General features: G+C 47.3%; 1 protein-coding gene, 1 long non-coding RNA gene and 1 other non-coding gene across 3 annotated transcripts; all 3 read right to left on the bottom strand.

The window, feature by feature from the left end:
- Positions 1–8,402: 8,402 nt before the first annotated feature.
- On the bottom strand, positions 8,403–22,667 carry Tomm20 (translocase of outer mitochondrial membrane 20). Its single transcript, XM_050146964.1, has 5 exons — positions 22,386–22,667; positions 18,726–18,772; positions 17,269–17,350; positions 14,421–14,563; positions 8,403–12,212 (listed from the first exon to the last, which is right to left on the bottom strand). Exons 1-5 carry the CDS (start codon positions 22,504–22,506, stop codon positions 12,168–12,170), a joined length of 438 nt encoding a protein of 145 aa, XP_050002921.1. The 5' UTR covers positions 22,507–22,667; the 3' UTR covers positions 8,403–12,167.
- Positions 20,068–22,379, bottom strand: LOC126504576 (uncharacterized). Its single transcript, XR_007592644.1, has 2 exons — positions 20,312–22,379; positions 20,068–20,204 (listed from the first exon to the last, which is right to left on the bottom strand). It is a non-coding gene; the product is annotated as an uncharacterized lncRNA (long non-coding RNA).
- On the bottom strand, positions 21,569–21,702 carry LOC126504726 (small nucleolar RNA SNORA14). Its single transcript, XR_007592698.1, has one exon. It is a non-coding gene; the product is annotated as a small nucleolar RNA SNORA14 (small nucleolar RNA).
- Positions 22,668–24,483: the final 1,816 nt, after the last annotated feature.

Below are 24,483 nucleotides of genomic sequence, written 5' to 3'. Positions count from 1 at the left end.
ACACTTATAATCCCAACACTTACTTAAGAGGTTGAGGCTGGTGGATCTCCATGTGTTCAAGGTCAGCCTGGTCTACGCAGTGACTTCCAGCTCAGACACAGGTACAAAATGAGACCTTGCCTCTAACTAACAAAACACTAGGCAGACTGCCCTAAAGGTCTTCCCAGCCCTAAGGCATTAGATCCACCTGGCTCCACACAGTACACCTCATTTCCCAAGGCCACATTCTATTTCAGAAAATAAAGGGTCCTTCCTAAAGAGACTGCAGTCTTAAGAACTATAATGCTGAACACAGAACAGCATGTAAAGCATCAGCAGGTATGACTAATTGTTAGCTCTACCTTTTCAATCACTGTTCTCTGGGATGTCAGTTTTATCTCACACTCTGCTGATTACACCAATGCCTTTCTTCAGATTTATCTGTTCCCCCAAGATGAATGAGGCTAGCCAACACCCTGCCATGGAGGGGAGAGGGGCTCATGGGACTGCACCCCGCCTCCCATGATTCTAGGATGCTAACAGTGCTGGGGTGCTGATGCAGAGACTAACGAGGTTCTTATGCTCCTGTAAACAGCCCCTGATGGCCTACGGAACACACATAAGACACGGAGGTAGAAGCGGACTAGCTGCGGAGAGGACCGGGAGTCAGAAGGGGACAAGAAAGGGTGATGGGTGTTGAATCTGATCAAATATACTATATATGCATATTAAAATGTCACTACGCCCAGCACTCGGGAGGCAGAGGCAGACGGATCTCTGTGAGTTCGAGACCAGCCTGGTCTACAGAGCTAGTTCCAGGACAGGCTCTAAACTCTAAAGCCACAGAGAAACCCTGTCTCAGAAAAAAAAAAAAAAAAAAAAAAAAAAAAAAAAAAAAAAAAAGCCATAAAATGTCACTATGTATAATTAATAATATCCCAATAAAGCATTCAACACCTGTCTGTCCTAAACTTTTCACCCAAGGATTTAAAGGTCTGTAAATGGGGGCGGTGAAATGGCTCAGTAGATACAGGAAGCTGCTGAACTGATCCCTGTTTCACGCCTGGAAAGAGAGAAATGACTCCTGAACGCTGCCTTTGACCTCCACACTCAAGCCGTGGCATGTTCCCCGCATCACATGCAAATAAATAAACATTCAAAAAAAACTTAACTAGGGCTGGAGAGATGACTCAGAGGTTAAGAGCACTCGTGGCTCTTCCAGAGGTCCTGAGTTCAATTCCCAGCAACCACAGGGCGGCTCACAACCACCTGTAATGAGATCTGGTGCCCTCTTCTGGCCTGCAGGTGTACATGCAGGCAGAGCACTGTATGTGTAATAAATGACTATAAACGGCTCATTAGTATGACCACTTATCTATTTTTTCCTCTCATTTCACTGTTTATTCATTTACAGTGTGTACGGGGCAGGGGTAACTTTAGGAGCTGGATATTCCACCATGTGGGTTCTGGAGCTGAACTCAAGATTGCTTGGCAGCAAGAACCTCTTCACTCATGACCTAGCTCACTGGCTCCTTCTTTTGTTTTCTTATTTGTTTATTTAAAGACAAGATCTCATATTGCCCAGGTTGGATTCAAATATTCTATGTATCTAAAGCTGGCCCAGGACTGAAGACGTGAGCAACCAAGCTTCGATTTCTCTACTCAGATGCTCTGGATTTAACAAAGAAATAGAAACCATTTGCCTTTTCATGCTAGTGTTCCCATGGAGCTGGACAGAGGGAGCTACCCAGAAGCCACTGCTCCTTCTAGCTCACAGGTCACGAAGGGGCACCAGGCATTGTCTGGGTGTTCCCTGACATGACAGTAGTGGCCTCTAGTAGTAATGGCCATGTCTAGGCAACAGCAAAGAATTTATTTGAAAAATGTTTTGGTTTTGTTTACTAGACTCAAAATAACCATTTTATTTAACATTTAATTTTTTTGTTGTTGTTGTTGTTTTGAGACAAGGTCTCAATAAGTAGCCCTGACTGGCCTGAAATTTGCTATGTAAACCAGGCTGTTCTTCAGAGCTCACCTGTCTCTGCTGGGATTAAAGTTATATGCCACCAAGTCTATTTTGTACATATATGTGGTACATATGTGCTGTGGGATTCCTCACTGTATACTGTGAATACCATTGGTGAATAAAAAACTGCCTTGGCCTGTTGATAGTGCAGAACTTAGCTAGGTGGGGAAAATGAAACTGAACGCTGGGAAAAAGAAGGCAGAGTCAGGAGAAGTCATGTATCCCGACGGAGACAGACACCAGAACTTTAGCTGGTAAGCCACAGACTCGTAGCAATACACAGATTAATAGAAATGGGTTAAATTAAGATGTAAGAGTTAACCAATAACAAGCTACAGCTAATGGGCCAAGCAATGATTTAACACAGTACCTCTGTGGTTATTTCAGGAATCTGAGTGGCCGGGAAATGAACAAGCAGCCTCCTACTACATGTATGTTTGTATATACGGATATATACATATGTACGTGGAAGCCAGGGGACCACCTCAGGGGTCGTTCCTCAGGTGCTGTCTACTCTTTTATTTTTCCCTGGGACCTCTCAGTGGCCTGAGACTTTGGAAGCAGGCTGGGCTGGCTGACCTGTGAGCAATTTCAGAGACAATTCATTGTCCCTTGCTTCGGGCTGTCTTTGGCACGGCATGGAGTGGGTCCTGCTGTTCACGGCAGCCCTTTCTGGATGTAATATGAGTATCTGCCACCAGGTGGTGGTGGCTCACGTCTTTAATCCGAACACTGGGGAGGCGGTGGCAAGCAGAGTTCTTTGAGTTTGAGGCCAGCCTGATTTACAAGTGCTAGTCCCAGGACAGGCTCCAAAACTACATGGAGAAATCGTGTCTCAAAATCAATCAATAAATAAATCGTGTTTGCCACGAACAGGAACCCTAGATGACTGCCACACATAGTCAGGTCATGGCCAGGGCTATCTGGCTAGAGTTACTCACTCACGGGTCTAGAGTTACTCACTCTCGGGTCTGGATGGAGCAGCCCCTCCAGGCATCCAGTGACGCTTTGATAGATCTCTGCTTGCCAGGACTATCTTCTGCTAGCTTCTCTTCCTACCATTATTCTGTCATTAAAATGTTTTGTCCCAGGCTTGATGGCACATGTCTGCAATCTTAGGTAATCAGGAGGCAGAAGGAGGTTTGAAAGCAAAGCTTTTCTGGGCTACAACATAAACTCGAGACTATCCTCGACTACACAGCAAGACCATCTCAAGTAAGTAAATAAATGGAAAAGTAATCGGGCATGGTGGCAAATGCCTTTAATACTGGAGATGTAGCTCAGTGTTTTCCTAGCTAAGTGAAGTGCAGGGTTCAGTCCCCAGGACCCTGGAGCGGTGGTGTGTGCGTGTGTTGATATAATCTGGTTAGGTAGTGAGAGTGATGGTGCCCCCTTGTTTCATGTCTTCGTGAGGCCAAATAAGATCAGTAACTATACCTCCCCTGAGCTTTTCCCTTTTTACCACATGTGGGGAGCAGCTAATAAAAGCAAGGTCAATAGAATCTTGTCCAACAGAAGGACCTTGTCAAATCTGGCGCCCTCTAAAGCAAAGGGGGAGCACCCATGCTGTGACCCCGGCACGTGGATATGAGACAGGAGAATTAATTCAATGTGATCCTTAGCTATATGGCAAGCTTGAGGCCAATACTATCCCAGAAAGAAAAAAGGGCTAGAGATGTAGGGGAATGCGGTACAGTAGTGGTGTTGGGATATCCCGACTTATCGGGAAGCCAGGATACACTCAGAGCGTGACAGGACAGCTCTAGAGGCTGGAGCTGCAATGGGACGGCTCAGCCCTGGAGGAAAGGTGTCCGGAATCGGGAAGCCAGGCTACCTGAAGCTGGTGTGCGGTGGGGGATGGTCTCCCCACAGGATATAGGGATCCTGCTCTTCTCCTGGAGAGCTGCTACAGCTGAGTTCTGCTCTGTTCCTTTGGGGAGCATCCTAGCAGAGTTATCTGCTTCTTCTCCGGCCCAAGATATTTCTTCTGCTAACTCTCTGCTAAAGAGAAGCCCCTGCAGAAATGTAGCAATGGTCCAGCTCAGGCGTCCTAGCAAGGTTCTTCTGTTCTGCTCCACCTTGCTGAGGCTCCCACTAGGGATCATCTCAGCAAGGTTTTTCAGCTCGGTCCCCTAAAGGATGTCCCAGCCAGGTTCTCACCCAAGACTCTTGAGAAAGAGATTTGGGAAGAAATTCAAGAGGGTGGCTGCCTCTGCCAGGGAGGGATTAACTGCAACTCTTAACTGAAGGGGTGGAGAGGCTTATATAGGGTTTCTTAGGGGCGGAGTTTTCCCAGGGAGAAGGGGGATTGGTCAGGGGCAGAGATGGCTCTGACCTCATGGTCAAACTGTGTTTCTTTTACTGGTCCTTTTTAGCCTTTTACTCTAATCTTAGGACCAGGACATATTTCTTTCACTGGCCCCAACTCTAGGGGCAAAGTGTGTTTCTTGGACACTAGTTTCAGAGCCAGGGCACATGTCTTTAGTTCTGGGTTCAGGGATAAAGATCTTTCTCTCCCTGGCCCAGGTCTCAAATACAGGGTGTTTCTTTCACTGGCTCTGGGTTCAGAGCCAGGGTGCTCAGTGATTGGTTGGTTTCCTGCTCCAGTTGTCCCTTTTACCCTACAAGAGAGGTGACCCAGTTGTTAGGTGCACTTCCTGATCCTAGGGAGAACCAGGTTCCCAGCACCTACATCAGGAGGCTCACAATTGCCTGTACCTCCAGTTCCAGAGGACCTCTAAGTGTGCCTGCACATGCATTAAGTGTCCTTTTAAAGGAAGGATGCAGAAGGCGGCAGAGCATTTGGAGGGATCCAGTAGCCCAGGCTCAAGTCCTAGACTGCAGCGGTGAAACCCACTGAATACAGAACCAATCAGCTTGTCTGTGGGCCCACCATGTACTTGGAAAACTTCAATGGCTGAACATGCTGGGCATGGAATCTTGAGGAAATGGACTCCATGTTTCTGCATAAGAAGTAAAAAAGCACACCTCACTGAGAGCCTTTGTCCCGCCAGCCAGCTCCCAAATCACGACATGGAGACTTGTGAAAGTTTGGCCCTAGGGTGGGCTTGTTTCTAGATAGCTAGCTAAATTTAACCCATTTTTGTTAACTTACCTTCTGTCTCCTTATTACCTCATCTCCGTAGTGCCCATCCTGATGGATCTGGTTCCTCATGACTCCTTCTCCGCATCCTGTGCCTGGAAATCCTGCCTAGCTACTGGCTGTTCAGCTTTTTATTAAACCACAACACACCCTTGCGGCTGCAGATCAAATACACCAAGCTTTGTCTTCTCTGACATCTCCTGACAAACCCTGCCTGTCACACACAGTGGGGGCCAAGAGATGTTCCTTAAATAGATGGTGTTAATGATTCTGGGAGAACGGATGGGAGTGCCTGGTGCAAGGATAATTTGAGGAAGCCAGGGAGAGCGGGACACACCAGCACTCATGATGCAACTACACACACACACCATATGAAGCCAGCAGCTTCTGGGCCTTGCTCAGCCACCAACCACCACAAAGGCCATGACCCATGTTACGGTGCCCTGGGATTCTTAGCATTCCAGAGCCCTGCACACAATGGCAGTGTTTGTGGCAACTCAGAGCATGCTGGGAAACTTTTAAATGTCTAAATGAATTATGTGGAAAGATGAGGCAAGAAAACGAAGCCAAGAGGCAGAAGTGGGGTGAGGGCAGCCACCTGGGACTCTGCTGTCCTTTAATAAAGGGCTACTCCCAAGCCCAAACATTAGAAGCTGTCAGAAGCTGAGAGGGGGTAAGAATCTGCAGACTCAGGAAGTCCCAGCAGGAAGGCTGGGTGTGGACTCTTGGTTTTACTCAGGAGCACCCTAGCACTGGCTGGAGGATGTTGCCTGCTCAGCCCAGCTTAGCTGGTCAGAGTCCCTAGAAACCAAGAAGTCTCCACACCGAAGGCCAGGCCTGTCGTGAATGCCCTAGTTCTGTGGTTCCCTGAAGAGGGACAGTCCTCCCCAGCTCCTCCTCTGTGCTGCTACACTCATGGTACTTGCATTCTGTGTTGGATTCAGGAAGTTGCAGCATGGCCCCAGACCCTGATTTCCATCTGCCTGATGTGTTTCATCTGCAATGGACCAGAGGACAGATATGGTCCCACCCCCCTTGGATGGCAAGAAAGCAGCACCCTGGCTGGGGATATAACTCAGGAGTAGAGCCTAGGACACAAGGCTTGGTTAATAAGCTAGAACAGTCGGGAAGGAGAGGCAAGAGAAACAGAAGTCTAAAGCCATCCTCTCTTCCACATGGCAAGTTCAAGACTAGTCCGAGCTACAGAAGTCTCAAAAATAAATATAGGAAACTCCATTTTGTGGTAAAGAAACTGAGTCCAAGAGGCAAATAGCAAGCTCTTATAGTGACTTTAGCGGTTGACTGTAGGGAAGGCCATCTTGAAGAGGGACAGGTAAAAAGAGTAGCCTACCCCACCGGCACGGAGGACCTCAAGCCAATTGGCCTGCCCCTTAGCACCCACCTCTTCTGTGACCTCTGTAGCCTGTGACATTGTTTCCAGCTCCTTTACCTTGAAGTACCACCAGGAAAGGGGGTGGATCTACCCAGCGCCTGATGCCTTGCGTGAGGTGGACTCAGTTGGTTCTGCTTCAGATCCTAACCCCACCATCCATCTGAATTCCTGCATTTTATCTGCCCTAGTTCAGCCCTTCTGAGACTGGACAACTGCTGGATAGCTTTATCCCAAACACAGATTACTTCCTAGGCCAGTCCCATCCCAGCCTTCCCCTTCCCTTGGCAGCCTGTCCTGGTAAGTGCGGGGCAGGGAACACAGGGAAACTAGACACGGTCCTCCCACGCCACTTTACCATTCACAAACCAGCTCTCCTCTTCCTCCTGGTCATTCTCAGACAGGGGCAGAGGGGCAGCCCTCCTGCCTGGTACAGCAGGGTCTGGTCACCTCCCCCCACACCCCGCCTTCTAAAACATCAGACCTTTGTCCCTTGTTTGAAGCTTATGAGTGCAGGGCTGCCCCTTAGAAAGATGCTTTTGCCCAGGGGTATGGCCAGTCCCAAGCTCACAGCCTGGAACACAGCAAACAAGCATCGGGAACCACCTATCAGTCCCCCATCCTGGATCACCTCCTTTGCTCATCGGTCCTGGCCCTGTCCTTGCACAGCTGGAATTAGCTTTTATTCTGTCTCTAACTGTGTGGAGGGGCTGGAGGGGAGAAGACAGGACAACGGGATAGGACACAGGATGACACAGACCAATCGTCTGTGTGTCTGCTGCAACGTCCTGTGCGTAGGAAGCTCTGTTAGGTAACTGAATAAAAAACAAAAGGTGCACCGAAATATGAACGCCCACTATGTGTTTAGGTGTCCCTAAGTGCTGGTAGGGGGCAGGAAGGCCAGCAGCCTGCAGTTCCTACAAGTGACACTAGGTGGCACAAAAGCACAAAGAATGTGTTGTAAGAAAGGCTTGTCATTTCCGTAGAGGGTTTAAAAATGGCTGCCAGCAGGACACACTGTAATCACTAGGTTTTCCAGAGACAGACCCCATGGGACATTCACTCATGCAGGTCCAGATCCGAGTGCCCAAAGGACGGTGGGGCCTTCTAAACAGTACAGCCTGGCTTAGGGAGCCCTCTTTTTTTCTCTATGCAGGCCTTCACTGGGTTGGATGAAACCCATCCACACTATGTTACAATCAGCTTCACTGTGCATGGCCAACCCAATGAGATTCTCATGCAAGGACACTCTCCAATGTGAACAACTTTCACACCCACACCGGCGCTGAGAGGCCATGTCTTGCATGGAGACCCATGTCTTCTGCCTTCCCCTCTCCCAGTAGCACGAGGTCAGGTGTGCAAAGCCGTGGCCTAGCACTTCCCTCATCTGCCCAGCCGATCAGTGGCCAGTCTCTTTCCCCTTTTCTCACTAATCACTGAGAAGGCAAGGCAGAGAGACCCAAGAGTAGCCTAAAGTGAACCTTTCTTAATTTATCTTATCGAGACAGTCTCACTGCTGGCTTGAAACTTGGGGTAATCCTCCTGCCTCGGTTCCAGTCAGAAACGATAGCTGCACCCCATCACAGCCCACTAGGCAGAATTATCAAGGGTGCTATCCTGACCTGTGAAGATTCTGTACTTGGCAGTTTCAATATTTTAAAATATTCAAGGTCTGTGAATGGAGGTAAGGGGTTTAGCTGGAGGAGAGGAAGCAGGTGTCCAGACTGCATTGCACCCTCCCAGCAAAAGACAGTGCTGCTGGCAGGAAACAGAGGCAAATCTGCAGGCAGGAGTCACGTTTACTTAGAAGCTTAACTTCCCACTGGCAAACCTGTTAACCCAAGAAATTTCTACATGATCCCAGGTACTGGGTCCATGAAAGACAAATTAAACATTACTGGTAATAAATCATAAAGGCATTTATTTCAAAACGATGAGGTGCATATGAATGAGATGAATGTGCTCTTACATTATATAATTTTAGGTATCACCTGATCCTGCAGAGCCTCTTTAGAATTTCACAGCTGGTCAATATTCCAATTTTATAATTAGTTCACAACACTCTACATAAACACAGCATGACGTGGATCATTCCAAAAGTGCTGGAAATTCTGTTGTAACATCAAGTCAAAAACAAGTTTTTTCATGAAACTCAAAACTCTTGAAAAGCAAAGCCATAGAGGCAAATGCCTGTGGTCCCAGCCTTGGAAGTTACAGCCTCTTCGAGCTACTCAGGGCTATCTCAGGAACAAGACAAGATCCAGACCCATCAGTGACAGGGTCTGATCCTGGCGCTGACACTGAGCACTTGGGAGGGATGGCAGGGGAAACGACAAGGCAGCTGGATCTACATACTGGAGTCTGTTTTAAATAACAGGCATGGAAGCACACACCTGTAAACCAAGCATTCCATAGATGAACACAAGAGGATCAGCGTGAAAGTTATTTGAAAAACAAAATGAATGAAAACAAATTAGTGAAACAACCCCAGCTTCCTTCCAATGAGCTCAGCCTTGTCAGTTTATTCTAATTCAAATCCTTAACCTTCCAGCCTCCACAGGGTCCAAAGCTGACCTCAAACTCACAATTCTGTCACCCAGATGATGGGAGCACAAGTGCCCCCCCATGACAGATGGTTGCAAGGGGGCTGTTCTACTATGACCATGCACTAATAGGCAGTGATACATTCAGCAACTCCAGCACTTGAGAGGCTAAGGCAAGAGAGGAGAGTGGGGACTGAAAAGGGGTTACTCTGCCAGTGGAGCCCTAACACAGGAAACCGAGGGCCTTAAGGAATGTGATCCGGACAGCATTGCCAGCAGACTGTGCCAACCCTAGCCTCCGCAAGGCTTTATCCCTCAGGGGTTAACTGTCATCCCCTAAACTGCTTTGAGGTGAACTCAAAGTCTGCAACATAGCCTGTACCTCAGCGAGGCCCAGCAGGTCCGTCTCCACTACGTTCGGATCACACCTGCACATGCCAGGCCCACCTACCCGTCCCCCTAATGAAGGCCTGCTAAACCATCCTCCAGGGTCAACTCTCACCTTCCAGCCCCCCTGCTTCTTGGTAAAATTTGACTCTCGGCAGTTTTTGCATGAAGCCTCACCATGCTGCCAGGATCCTAATGTACTAAAATGGCCTTAAAAGGTTCATTTCACAATGCCTTCACTCTAACTTTTTGTGTGTCCCACCACCACCCCCACACAGTAAAATTACACAATTCTTGCGTTCCAGAGCAGAAAAAGAAAGTGCTTAGTGTGATTTTGTAAATAAATCCATCAAGTTGAGCTATAGAAGTTTTTTTAAATATTTCAAAAATGCTGAGTTGTTATGGTCCAGACTTTCAACAGTGACTAGGCATTGTCATCAAGTATGTAGTGTCTCGGTCACCAGGAAACACGGTCCCTTTTAGAGACAGCAGTCTAATAGCTACGATCACTCTGGCTGCCAGACACCGCCCCCACCCCAGACTACACAGAAGCCCTCACCTACTGGCATTAAGGCAGAACTTCGTAACTTGGAATTTGGATACTTTCCACACTGGAAGTCGAGGAGTAATGGGCTTTTGAGGGGTAGGGGCGGGTGAGGGCACACAGCTTTTCCAAAAGAACGCTAACCTAAAAGGCTGGTGTGCTTTCTAGTCACCAAAATCAACCGCATTCAGTTCTGCAAATACACACCAAGCCACATGCTCTCCAAACCCTTTAATACAGCTGAGTCACAAGCAATAAACACTTTCTCTGTTAGAAGGGATATTCGTTGTCATGATCACACACCAAATCCCCCATTTCTTCAGCAGGAACAGTGAAGTGGATGTTCTGGTCCATAGGTTGACTCAAGGTCATAAAGGCAAGTGGACAATGAGATAAAAGGATCACCAACACCTGGATTTTGCCCGTGTGCACACTAAGGGCATTTACACCACCTTTCAGGCAGCTCTATTTAAAATGCTTTTAGTTATGTGTATCACTGCCTAGCACCAAGGCTTTCTGGCTCGAGAATAGTGTTCAACACTTGCTTCTGTAGAGGAAAGCAGTCCTTCACACACACAGCTAGTGTTCAAAGGCGACAACGCTGATGGCACATCCATTACTAAAAAAAAAAAAAGAGGCTGCATCTCTACCCTCTCCACTGTCATTGCAGAGGAGCCAGCCAGCCCACCCAACGCACACTAGGACACCTCTCCAGCAGTTCCCTACCAGTCCCGTTCCCACCCCACCCTCCCTTATCTGGGCTGATGCAGGACAATGTCTTGACCAGTCACCATTATGATGCTCACTCATCCCTGGGGTGGCTCTATACCCTACCAGAGAACATGTCTACCTAGAAAGCACTGTTTTAAAAGGTTCAGGATCAAAGGCCTGGCAAGGGCTTATAGACAGGCTCAAATGTGTGCCTCTGGGCCTGGCATTCCACCAGAAACTACTAGAGCAAGGTTCTTACATGAAGGGAGTTGTCCAACCAGAGGCAGAAACTAGTTAAGCCTTACTCCAGGTTCTTCCTATGTGCATATGACCATCACAACAAACCCATGGAAAAGGTGAGGAAAGCCAAGCAAGTCTAAGGCATGGAGGCCGACGAGCTGCCCCTGAGAATGCTGCTCGGTGAACAGATACCAGCACAGACCCTAAGGCCTTCACCCTCAGCTCAGAAACAGCTCACGTCACCAGGTGATCTGCTGAGTCATCCGCGGGACTGAAGAGATGCACTGGTATAGGCAGAAAGGGAGGAGACACAAGTCGACCATCACAACTGCCCCACAGACAAGCTCCTGGTTAACTGACACGGTAGCAAGAGGATCACATCAGCCGACAACTGACAAAGAAGCTAGTCTATTGAGAGGTTTAACTATGGAAACACCAAGCCAGGCAAACATGCAAATTCAGAATATAAACTAGTGCAAGCCCTGGTTGTTCTGAAATAACCATCAGTCAACAGCTGGAGATGGACCTGAAGACACTCAACAGAACCAATCAGGCTCCACACTGAAGAGCCACCCCCGAGATGAGCAGACCGACACTCAGTCCACACAGAGCTGAATGAGCATACAGCAGGCAAAGCTACCTGCAGCCAGGTGCTCGGAATACTAGGCGTTAGTGCCCAAAAGACATTAAGCCACAGATGCAGACTAAGTTTTTAAGGAAGCACGGGAGGAATGGGATCGCTAACAGCACACTTCACATGTTCAAGAGTAAACAGAAAGAAACGGTCTCGGTAAGATTTTAATGCTCAGTTTTCACAAACACATGTTTCTATCCAATTTTATGACTTACAGTAAAATGTACTAGTCTTTAAAAATGGGCATTATTCAACTATCCTTCTTACTCTCTTCCAATCTTTCAAAATTCATCTCTGGGTGTTTTTATCTCAGTAATACTCTACTTACTGTATTTACATTTGAATTCCATGTCATAAGAATAAACGAAATCCATGATATTTTGGTTAACTCTGTGTATTTATAAAATGAAAAGTCCTATCAAAATACTTTTCACTGGAAAAAATAAATAGAACAGACAATGGATCTACTCAAAGCACACATTCACTTTGGTAGACTTCAGTGTAGGACAGTTCATGACAAGCACATTTGCCCTTATTCCCCCAGAGCCGAGCAGCTTCCAAGCTAATGGTTAAATCATTTTTAACAGATTTTATAGTGTTGATATCTGGCTCATTCCACATCATCTTCAGCCAAGCTCTGAGCACTTACAATTCTCTGTAAAGAAAAAGAAAATTAATTGACAAGTGTCTTAACTTCAACTTACACTAACCCTTGCTCGAGTTCCCCCATCCTTCACTTCACACATTGCTGTCTGAGAAGACAAGACCAGCTGGGCATGGAGACAGCCCTGCAATCTCAGCGCCAGGGCTGCTGAGGGGAGGGGACTGGTGGTGGTGTTGGGGTGTCACCACACAAGCTTCAGTTTCACACCAGAATCCAAGTGAATACATGAAGTACAAGGCAGAATGCTGTCAATTATGTAGTAATCTACAAACTTTTCACGCCACACAAACCAAGGACAGCAGCTGGCGCTCTTACCAAGCTGTGTTCCTACAGGTCATTTCCCTTCCAGCCCCCAGCCATTACAAGAAGCAATACTGCATTCCAAAATTAACACCCTCCCCCTCAATCTACATTTAACTGACAAAAAACAAGGTAATAGAGTAATACAACCTGTTGAGAATTTAGATGCTAACCCGCGTCACACTGTGACATAGCCAGGTGGCTCCTGGACTGATATATAACAGCTAAATCCATGTCCAGAACTGGCTATGATTACGGCATCACAAACTACAGAAGTTACCCCTTCAACAGCACATAACGTTAACTGGGGTGTGGACAGAATGGAACCATATTCATCTAAATTTAAAACTTAATTCAAGGGCTGGAGAGATGGCTCAGTGGTTAAGAGCATTGACTGTTCTTCCTGAGGTCCTGAGTTCTATTCCCAGCAACCACATGGTGGCTCACAACCATCTATATATAATGAGATCTGGTGCCCTCTTCTGGCCTGCAGGCATACACGGAGGAAGAATGTTATATACATAATAAATAAATATCTTTAATTAAAAAAAAAAAAACTTAAGCCAGGCGGTGGTGGCGCAAGCCTTTAAGCCCAGCACTTGGGAGGCAGAGTCAGGTGGATCTCTCTGAGTTTCGAAACCAGCCTGGTCTACAAGAGCTAGTTCCAGGATAGGCTCCAAAACCACAGAGAAACCCTGTCTCAAAGAACCAAAAAACAAAAACAAACAAAAAAAAAACAAACAAAAAAAAAAAAACAAAAAAAAAAACACGTTAAGTTCTTGTAATCAGTTTTTTGTTTTGTTTTTCAAGACAGGGTAAGACAGGGTTTCTCTGTGTAACAGCCCTGGCTGTCCTGGAACTCACTATGTAGACCAGGCTAGCCTCGAACTCACAGAGATCCACCTGTGTCTGCCTTCCAGAGTGCTGGGATTAAAGGCGTACACAACCACTGCTGGGTGTAGTTCAAGTTCCAGGTATTCTAAATCTTCTGGAAATCTTAGGGAAATTTAATTTCTCCCCAGGCCTCTTCCAACCTAGCTGAGTTAACAATCGGTGCAAAGGAGCCAAGACTGTGACTCAATGGTGAAGCCTGCACCTAACTTGAATAAGGCACAAAACCATGAAAGAAAAAAGTTGGAAAACTATTAAGTTACTGAAAAACCTTGTGAAAACTTCCTTGCCATCATCACTTTGCTAACTCTGATCCATATGGAACTAGCAATCAGCACATGCAGTAGCTGATCTGAGCCTCATTTTGGTCTCCTTAGAAAGAATGCATGGTAGTGAAAGTTTAGCCAATTTGTACTTAATATTTTGAAACAAAATCTCACTAAATAGCCGTGCCTCAGACCCTGAAAGTGCTGGGATGACAGGTGTGTGCTCACACTCAGCTGTATTAACATTTTAACATGCCCTTTGTCCCTCGCAGGAGAAATTGAGGAATGTATGTCACACAGCACCAATTCAAAGCCCACAGCAGCAGGAGGCAGACAGTACCAAGCCTGACACATGGAACCAGGATGGCCCAGGTTATGCAATCTTGACTTCTGTATCCCCTATGTTAACTAAACTGAAAACTTGATATGATGTCCAACAAGCTTGCCCAGAGCCTTGAGCACAAAGGGCGAGGGCTCCAAAACGCACTGCATCCTGAGCACGAGCCGGCTGGCCTGAACTTAGGGACTCAAATGTAAAGGCCTCACACTCAACACCAACCATGTACACTTATGATTCACATCTGATACAGGTCTGGACCTTATGCTACTTACCTGCTTAATGTATCATTAGGAAAACCATTTCCAGTCTGGCATATCCAATATTATAATATGCTCAGCAGACTTGCCCCTGAGCATCTAGTCCTCAGACCAATCAATTCACAGGCTACTCTGAGGCACTTACCTGACTAATGGTTGGAAGCTTGGTCAGAAGCATCTGGAACACTGGTGGTGGGAGAGTCTGCTGTAACACTTGCAGCAGCTGCTGAGGCTGCCCACACACAGCAATCGCATTTGTCAGGTGGTCTACACCGTTCTCGTAGTCACCTGCAAGAGTGTACAGAACCACATGTTATCTGTGGCCGTCAAAACGTAGTCACCAACAGATCGAATGGGGACAAGTAAAACAACCAGCACTGAATTTCCCTGCACCCACGGAATGGACGTATTTCACCAGCTGCCGGCTGTGGAGAGTGGGGCACCAGCACCTAAGAACCTCTCAAGCATGGTCAGAAATAGCTCAGTCTCTGCCCTCGTGGGAATTATGGTTATCCCACCCATACAATCAGGACACCAGCTGACCGTGCAGCCACCACTCTGACGTGCATGACCAGTTCCTTTCCTCGGGCATGAGAAGATGTAATGATACCCATCAGGAGACCCTACGCAGGGCCAGGCCCCGAGACTGTGGGACATAGAGCTGGAGCTGACTGAATGATTGGCTTTACTCAGTTCCTACTCCAGCACACACCAGGCCTCTTCTGAACCAGTTCTGGCAATAAGCTTTTCTGTCCATTTGTCAGTGCTGAAATTGCAGCTGGCTAGAACAGAGGAACTAATTCACTCCAGGCTGAAGCACCACCCTGTTGCAAAGAACACACAGTGCCTGGGCCTCCCTAGAGCACCTTGGAAAATCTATTCTTCTAAGTTTTCCTACTCAAATTGGTTTTAATCTGGGAAAAGTCTGGAAATAAGTTTGCTAGTTATTTGAATACAAGAACATCTCTGACTTTTGGTGAAATCTTCTCTTAGGAAAAAAAATCTAAGAAGTTGTGGCCCGTGATGTGGCTCAGCAAGTAAAGCTAAAGTAAGCCTGGATACCTTAGTTCAATCCCCAGCCTCACCTAAGAGTGGAAGAGAACTGTTTCCAAGATTTCCTCTGACCCTACACCAACATGTGGAATTCACGTGCATCTCCCACAAACACACTGAATTTTAAAAGGGTTAAGATGATCGCCACCATAAACTCTCTCATAAAACAACACAATAACACATTATGCATGAAATTCAACTCTAACTGAATCCAGTATAAAATCTGAAATACCAATTTTATTAATGACAGCAACAACTTCAAAAAGTTTTAAATAGGAACCATCCTTGTAGCATGAATAATAAAAACCCAGAGACCCAGAGACAGATACTGGAGCTCAACCTGAAGATCAGAAGAGCAAAGCAGCCAACCACTAGAGACACCTTTTACCTCTACCAAATCTTCAGACCGAAAGGGTGAGGTCCAGTCTTTATATTTCTTTCTCCACCCAGCCATATAATCTGTCTCCACCTCCCTAGTGCCAGGATTCAAAGTGTGAGCCACCAACACCTGGATCTGTTTCTGGATTTATCTTGTGTAGCCCAGGGTGGCCTTGAACTCACAGAGATCCACCTGCCTCTGAGTCCAACAGAGTTGGGGGACTAAACTGTGTGCCACCGCTCTCTGGCTTCTAGTGGCTTAGCTTTGCACTCTGACCTTCAGGCAACCTGTACTTGTACAAATAAAATATCACTACACATCCTATAGTATAGAACAAAATGTTACCCAATTCTAAAACAAAAAATACCTATTAAGATATTCAGTAGCTGGGCATGGTAACAAATGCCTTTTAATCCTAGCACTCGGGAGGCAGAGGTAGGCTGGATTACAAATTGAATTCCAGGATAGTCAGAGCTGCTACACAGTATGTCTCAGAAAGGAAAAAAAAATAAAAGATAAAGATATATATAAGGATGAAAAATAAACCAAACAACAAAAACAAACTTGATTGAATAAGTGAAAGTAATTAAGTATCTAAATTCTGGGCCATGTAACTGATCAGATCTGAAACGAGATGCTAGGAACACCTGGTATGATGACTACTCTGGCTGTTGTTAACTCGACTAATTGGAAAATTAACTGAAATCCAAGTAGCTGGGCACATCTGAGTTATTTTTCTTGGTGGGACTATCTAAGGTTGAAAACCCACCCTAAATCCTGGCCACACTTCCTGGAGGCAGCCCACAGACAGACATGACAGAAAGCTGTGCCTTTCTGTCTGCTTGCCCTCACTCTCACCAGCAAATTCAGCTATCCCAAGTCTTTTGATAGTGTTAGAATATACTTCATGATTACAATGTGGACTGAAAACTGGCAGCTCTCTAGGACAGATCCTTGGCCTTTCTGTGACGAGATGCCAGTGTCTGTTCCTGATGACTAGGTGCGCGCTGGCAAACTGAGATCACATTCAGTCACTATTTACACTGCACTACGAGGACACACGGACACACACACACTCTAAATGACTTCAGAGTCACCTGTAAAAATGGAAGTTCTCACCTAGCTCCACTCAATTTTTTTTTTTTTTTTTTGGTTTTTCGAGACAGGGTTTCTCTGTAGCTTTGGAACCTGTCCCGGAACTAGCTCTTGTAGACCAGGCTGGCCTCAAACTCCCCGAGATCCGCCTGCCTCTGCCTCCTGAGTACTGGGATTAAAGGTGTGCGCCACCACCGCCAGGCTTCCACTCAACTCTTACCTCATCCTCCACTTGCTCTGTGACAGAGCATGTGAGCCTAAGACTCACATAAAACCCAGTGCCGAACAATGGCAGCCTACGGTCTGTCTTTCCGGAGCCAGCCTTAGTACAAAGCACCGAGAAACTCACCTTGAAATGTTTAGAATCCTTTTTCTAACATCAACTATGCAAGAAAATCCTGTCATTATACATTTTTATCAATATGAATAATTCACTCTACTTTCTCAATCCTGGAATGACTATTACCTTGTGCTAATAACTCTTCACCAAGCTGTATCTCCTCAAGGAAGAACTTCTGAACAGCTTCAGCATCCTTTAAGTCAGGTAACTGGAAAAGGAATATTTAGAAATTAAACGAGAATACAACCCACACAGAAAGCCAATAAAATTTAAAAATGACAGTGGTAGCACAACAAATGAGCACCCATTCTAAGAACAAAAACTTAGTCAAAAAAAAAGCTAAGGAATCTAAAAAACACAAATATCTATATTGTCTATACCATCTTTACAAACCTCTATTACCTATATCTATCTGTATCATCTATACGATGCTTTTTTGTGGCCATTATAGACAAACACTATCATCCATTCGTTTGTTGCTTGGACTTAAGGCCCTTTGCATACTAGAAAAGCACTCTACTACTGAGCTACATTCCCAGTCCTCTTTATATTTGACAGCATCTTACCAGGGTGGCCACAAAGCTTCAAACCTCCGGCCTCAGGGAGCCCCAGGTCACCAGACACACCTCTGAGGGATGAGGGCAGAGTCACTGTGCATTTGCTGGTCATCTCAGTGACCTCTCATTCTTATAATGAACCATAAACAACTGACAGGGAAAGGGCAGAGCTCAGCGGTAGAGAGCTTGCCAGGCAGACAATGCCCAGCTCCACCTCTCCAATCTTAATCAACACTCCTCCCATCAGCCCCACACACTTACACACAATCTCAAGTTATCTCCCCATCTGTATCCCACAGATTGGAAAAGTAGTCTGGACATAGCAGGACAACAGCTCCCAGCTTCTATTCGCTAGAACCATTTCCTACCAGCTATGCTGATCACTCATCTGGTTCAAAATAACAAAGTCTAACACTTTTCGATCACATTTTCCCTGCCTGAATGAGCTTCTAAAAGATTGATTCGTGATCCAATAGTTCATGTTCTACAAAGAAGTAATGTCAGCAAGAAGGAAAGCGACATGTAGCTGAACTAGCGTTTGCTCAGTTCAATGACACAGCCCAGGCGAGTTTTAATCAAGTAGATTAAAAAAAAATCTTACATAGTCATTAAAAATTAGTGACACAGGACCCAAAATGAAATTATATTCTACAAGTTACGATTTTTTTTAAATCCATCAGAATCTGGTACAGTTGTGGTCCATAGGTTTAAAAACTTTAAAGAGCCTTGGGATTAATACACAGAGCTCCCTTTGCCACTGCAGAGGGTGCCCAGGAGGCCTGGCCTAAGTTCCTCTCTCCACACTAGGGTTCCAGGTGTGGCTCTTTCCAAGGACACCAGAGGAAGGACTCAAATGCTGCATTTTAACCATTCTCAAGTGGCTGAGAACACACTTACCTCTTGGTGCCCACATCATTAGAAACCCCCATCTTGCTGTTTCTCCAGTAAGCTATTTGTTGTCACCACCACCAAAATCTAGCAGGCCCAGATAACCTGCTGTTATAAACACAAAGACCACTTTATTACCTTTGAAATCCCAGCTCTCTCCTTAGCAAGCTTCTGTTTCTTTCTTCCTACAAAAAAACAAATAAATAAATAAAATTTCACTTGGCTATCATCAAAAGGATCAACACATCTGACTACTCAGCAATCATTAATTCACAAACAGTCCTGACCCCAGAACCCCGGCCTCCCTGGACAGCAGCCTCCCCCCCCCCCAGGTCTAGCAACGCACAGGACAGAGACAGTTCCAACAGCTGCACCCCAGCAGAACTAAGCTCCCTTTGCAAGGTACAAGAATTAAGCATTTATTACTGAGTTATACTAGATTCTAGCTTTACTATTAAGCAGCATGATTTTGTAAAAATAAAATATTTGACTTCGGCGGGTTTTTTTAGAGACAAGTTCTGTGAATCCAGATTGGTCTGATCTGTTACAGTGGAGGCTCCTAACCTCTAGATCCTTCTGCTCCAGTTCAAGTGCAGGGATTACAGGTGTGCAATAAGGTTCCAAGGTCTCAGTAGTATTTATGTTTGGTCATAAAAGAAAAGGGTAAGAGGTCATGCTCCAAAATGCATTCTGCTGCCTATGGCTGCTTATTTAAAAATGACCTCACTGCTCTGTAATGGTGTGCTCCATAAGAAAGGGCATTGGTGTGTGGGGGCCACAGCCCCCCCTTTTTTTTGTTTGTTTGTTTGTTTTTTTTTTCCCCCGAGACAGGGTTTCTCTGTGGCTTTGGAGCCTGTCCTGGAACTAGCTCTGTAGACCAGGCTGGTCTCGAACTCAGAGATCCACCTGCCTCTGCCTCCCAGTGCTGGGATTAAAGGCGTGTGCCACCATCTCCCCGCACCACAGCCCCTTTTGTACTGACCTACACTACAGTAAGGTACAGTAACCTGGCCCTCATTCAAACTGATCTAATAATAGTATCTCCATAATTATGGGGCTTCCAGCAGGCTTGTGAGTTAACAAATGCAAACATCTGGCAAGAGTACCTAGGCTCATATTCTGCCCTTGGCACCTCACAGTTAAATATTCAATACCTAGAAAATAACAAATCACTCAATACTATGACCTGGACAATAACTAGGTGGCCCAAGTGAAGGGCTCTCTATGCACTAACTGGGTAAATTAGAAATTAGAAAACTCTAACTTCAGCCGGGTGGTGGTGGCATCGCCTTTAACTCCAGCACTTGGGAGGCAAAGGTGAGAGGATCTCTGTAAGTTCAAGGCCAACCTGGCCCACAAGAGCTAGTTCCAGGACAGTCTACAAAGCTACACAGAGAAACCCTGTCTCCAACACCCCCCCCCAAAGAAAAAGAGAAAGAAAGAGAGAGAGAAAGAAAAAAATAAGAAAAGCCTCTAAAAACCTTAAAGTACTCCATGAATCCAGGACAACACATGACTACAGGACCTGTTGGTCAATTCCTACGATGTGAAAGCAGCCGTTCAAGACCTCCTGCCCTCAGACACTATACAGACAACACACCTTTCAGACAAAAATACCTTGAAAACAAAGCAAAACTGTGTAATAATACAATGTTCTAAACCAGAATTTTGAGAAAATAAAAAGACCATGAACTCCATTAGTTTTCCATAGCCATCTAACTTACTAACAAGTGCGTGGGCGTGGTTTCATACAAGTGTCTCTGTGACACAGGGAAAAACACATCAGGAACAAGGTACACATCCAATCAGCAGAATCAGGCCTTGCTTTTTACTTGCTGATATTAATCTCAAACGACACTTGTAAACTTGCGGTAACTATATCCACTGGGTGCTGGGTGGCAGAGGTGCAAAATATAAATTCAGACACACCCCAAATCCAAGACATTATCTGAACATCTAACTAAGTAGCCTCTCTAACACATTCCTCAATGGAGCGTCTTTCACGCCATTTAGAAGCCCGATGGAGCCTCTGGGGCGAGGAGTGAGGATCATCTGCTTACAGAAACAGAAGTCTGAGTTAAGACACCTAATCCAATTTCAAACACTCAATTTAAGCTCCTTTTCATTAAATATCAAAAAGAAAACGAAGGGAGAAACTAGTCTTTTACTGCAAATGCAAATGAGTCAAAACCAACTATTCAGATTCCTAAGACTCACTCGACTGCAGACGGCTTTAAAGAGACTGGAACTACTCGCTATTTATTTGCAAAAATTTAAAGAAACTCTGGCATTCATTAATAGCGTTGTCAGCAGCGGTACTAGAGATCCAAAAGTGTGGATTCGTTCCTGCCTTTTGTGCCACAGCTACAGTTACTAATTCACTTAGGTAGGTCCTGACTAAAGTTAGGAGGAAAAAAACAGAAAAACAAAAAGCCGGGCGGTGGTGGCGCACGCCTTTAATCCCAGCACTCGGGAGGCAGAGGCAGGCGGATCTCTGTGAGTTCGAGGCCAGCCTGGTCTATAAAGGGAGTTCCAGGACAGGCTCCAAAGCTACAGCGAAACCCTGTCTCGAAAAACCAAAAAAAAAAAAAAAAAAAAAAAAAACACCCACCAACAACACAAAGCAGATAGAACAGAACGTGATAGAGGCAGTGGTGGAAAACCGAGTCTGAAAAAGGCCGTGTATTCAATCGCCAGAAGGGCCAAAAGGAAATGCCGGAAAGGTTTTTCTGAAAACAAGGCTAGTAGGGCTCTGTGCCCCAAGCCTTTAATGCCAGCACTTGAGTCCGAGGCAGGTTGATCTCTTGACTCTGAGGCCACACTAGTCTACAGATGGAAAACCAGGCTCAAAACAAAAAACCCCAAACAACCCAAATTTCCCCGAAACGACAATTTACGATTTCTTCAACCCGAAACTATTTTCTTAAGATTTCCAAAGGAATTAACCCGCTTAGCTATCGCCATCCGGCAAACTTCCTAAAAGATGTCGCAGGTATGAAATAAGGCTGAACCACGTGAGGAGCGCAGCCCTTTGGACTCCCCCGCACTTTCTCTAGCATTCACTCATATCTTGGAAGCACCGGAGCGAAGCCGCCAAGAGGGTTTAAGAATGCAAGGATGATCCCGCAGAGTCTGCGGATGGAGGCTCTAGCGAACGATTGCACACACCACAGGCAACCATTTCGGGGTAAGGATTGGGTTAGCCATGTGGTGGCGCCCGTCTGTAAAGCCAGCAATGGGAGGCACCACGAGTTCGAAGCCAGCCTCCAAACTGCCGCAAACACACGGGAACAATCTCTTCCAACAATGAAGGAGGAACGGATGGTTTGTGCCTGTTAGCACAGCCCTCGAGGAGCTGAAGGACGGCGGCTGAGCCACGAGATCGAGGCTAGCCTGGGCTAGTGATTCAAGCCAGCCTCAACGACACGGCAGGCCCCGGTCTCAAGCACGCACACACCGCCCACAAGTCTAATGGAGGCTGGGCGAGGTGGCTCATGCCTGGGACAATACCTGGAAGGCGAAGGCGGGAGGACTGCCATGACCACCAACCCACCCAGGACTAAAGACCCGTCTTAAAAAGAAAGAAAAAAAAAACATTACAGACGGGTGGGAGGGGACACGGTTCCCCTCCCGGGAGCCCAGCGTGCCTCCATCCCGTCGCCTGCAAGATGGAGCCCAGGTCGCCTCCAAGATGGAGGGCCGCGGGCACGGGCGGGACCCCGGGCGCAGCGCGCGGCCGGGGCGGCCTGCGGGGATCGCGTCGGGCGTCGGGGAGCGGGGTCGCGCGGGCCCACTCACGTTCTCGCAGCCTGTTCTTGAAGTTGGGGTCGCTCCGCCTTTTGCGGTCGAAGTAGATGCAGTAGCCGATGAAGAGGGCGCCGCACACGCCCGCGGCGATGGCACTGTTGCGGCCCACCATCTTCGCTCGTCCGCTCGCTCGCTCGGCGGGGGCGCGCGCGGGCCGGGGCCGGGGCCGCCGAGGGCCGCCAGGCAGCGCTTCGCTCCGAGCGCTCGGAGCACGCCGGCCGCTCGCCGCCCCGCGTCCGGACGGAAGAGGCCCGGCCCCAGCGCTTCCGGCGCGCGAGGACCCCCCCCCCCCGCTCTCCCTACCCCGCCCCTCCCGGGGGCGTCCGCGGCGGTGCCTGCGCGGGAGCGCCTGGTGCGCAAGCGCAGACGGCCTCGCCCGCGCCGGCCGCGCTGGGGGAGGGGCGCGCACTGCGGAAGGGTTCGTGCGTCATCACGCGCTCCTTCCCCCCCCCCCTTTCTCCCTGCACGGCTGGTGGCTTGGTGGCTGCACGTGGTGGTGGCGCGCTGAGTCAGGAGCCTTTGTCCGCCATCGTCGCTCGTGAAGGACAGAGGTGCGAGCCTGCTAGCACAGCACCCCACCCCACCGTGCCCGTCAGGAAGCCCGCGACATGAAGAGCGTGCCTTCTTCCCTTTTTCCATTTTTTGAGCCCGGCTCTCCCCTTGTGACTTAGCCAGGCCTGGGACTTGCTGTGTTGTCTGTCTGCCCTGGCCTGAAACCTGCAACCCTCCCACCTCGGCCTGGCTGCATTTGTTTTTTGAGCTGTGGCCGAACTTGGACACAGTAATTGATTTCAAAATAATTTTAGGATGTAGCCCCATCTTAATTCGTAGGGAAGAAAAATTGAGTGATTCTTCAAAAAGCAAAACAAAAGTTAACCTATGAGGGAAGTAGAAAGGCAAAAAAACAATCTGGGGATGTGCCCTTGAGCTGTCATTAGTTGTCATTAATCCAAGTGTAGCAATTCTTTGACGTTTTAAGTGAAATTAACTAATAATGGGGAAAGCCCCAAACTCAGGCTAGCTATCTGTACTGCAGGAACCCACGCCTTCCCTGGAAGCTGGAGCTGAGCTGAGCACTATTGAATATTGTGGAGCTGTGTTAAACGCTATTCGAATGGGCGTTTCTGTGCGGACTTTTCCGTGAGTCTTTTTTGTAGACACGGTACTGGGACTTTCTGTCAATGAAGGGAAGCCACCCGCATGCTCTAAACACACCCCTGCTACCCGTAGTACACACTGTAGCCGCTTGTTGCTGAAGACCGACTCAGCACCGGGAGGCTCTGTTTTAGAGCGATTGTACCGATCTTTTTACTCTCCAAGAGCCAGAGAGGACTCTGGATGACTTCCCGCCAAGGCCAGGGTGAGAAGCGTCCCTTCGTGTTCCAGAGTTAGTGCAAAACACAAGGCTCTTTTACATGAAGAGTTATGATCGGTGCAAGCACTCACGTCATCCTTTTTCCTACCCCACAACCAGGTTGTGTTTTTTAAATGTATGTGCAGAGAAACCAGGGGCTCAGCTAACCAGCCACCCCATGAAGCTGGGGCTGGCGTTTTCTCTAGTCAGCCAGCAAGCCCCAGCAGTCTCCACTTGCTTGGCAGCTGCGGTTCCGGGTCTGCACCAGGCACCCACCAGACAGCTCCATTTTTGAGTCAGCCAGGAGATGCTGCCTTGTATTGGTGCCTAGTATTGCAACATTAGACCCAATAAAAAGGCTACTCCCAACTGATTTTTTTTTTTAGCTAGCAACTAGAGGGGTGGCAGTAGAGAGTGACAGCGGCGACCGTGCCCACACCATCACCCTTCTGTGGCAGTAGCAGCAAGCGAGAAATAGGATGACAGAGCAGAAGGTAGAACATTGTGGAGAGATGACGGTGAGAAGCTGCTGCCTCTGGTCATTGTCAGAGTTCCAGGAAACATCTTACAGACAAGGATCCTGACACCCAAGACCCCAGGGCTGTAACACTGCATGAGGATGAGGGTCCCAAGGTCTGAGGTCCTCCCAGGGGTAATAAAAGGTGTTGCCGCCATTACCTGTTCTTAGGGCCAAGGATTTCACTAGCTGGTAAGCGCTGGGCTGCTGGCAATCAG

The sequence above is a fragment of the Alexandromys fortis genome, unplaced genomic scaffold (assembly GCF_014885135.2).
Source record: "Alexandromys fortis isolate MF-2015 unplaced genomic scaffold, M_Fortis_MF-2015_v1.1 scaffold_12, whole genome shotgun sequence".
In the NCBI taxonomy this organism is placed as follows: Eukaryota; Metazoa; Chordata; class Mammalia; order Rodentia; family Cricetidae; genus Alexandromys; species Alexandromys fortis.
Note: the sequence above shows the minus strand (reverse complement) of the source record. Positions and strands in the feature narration are given on the sequence as shown.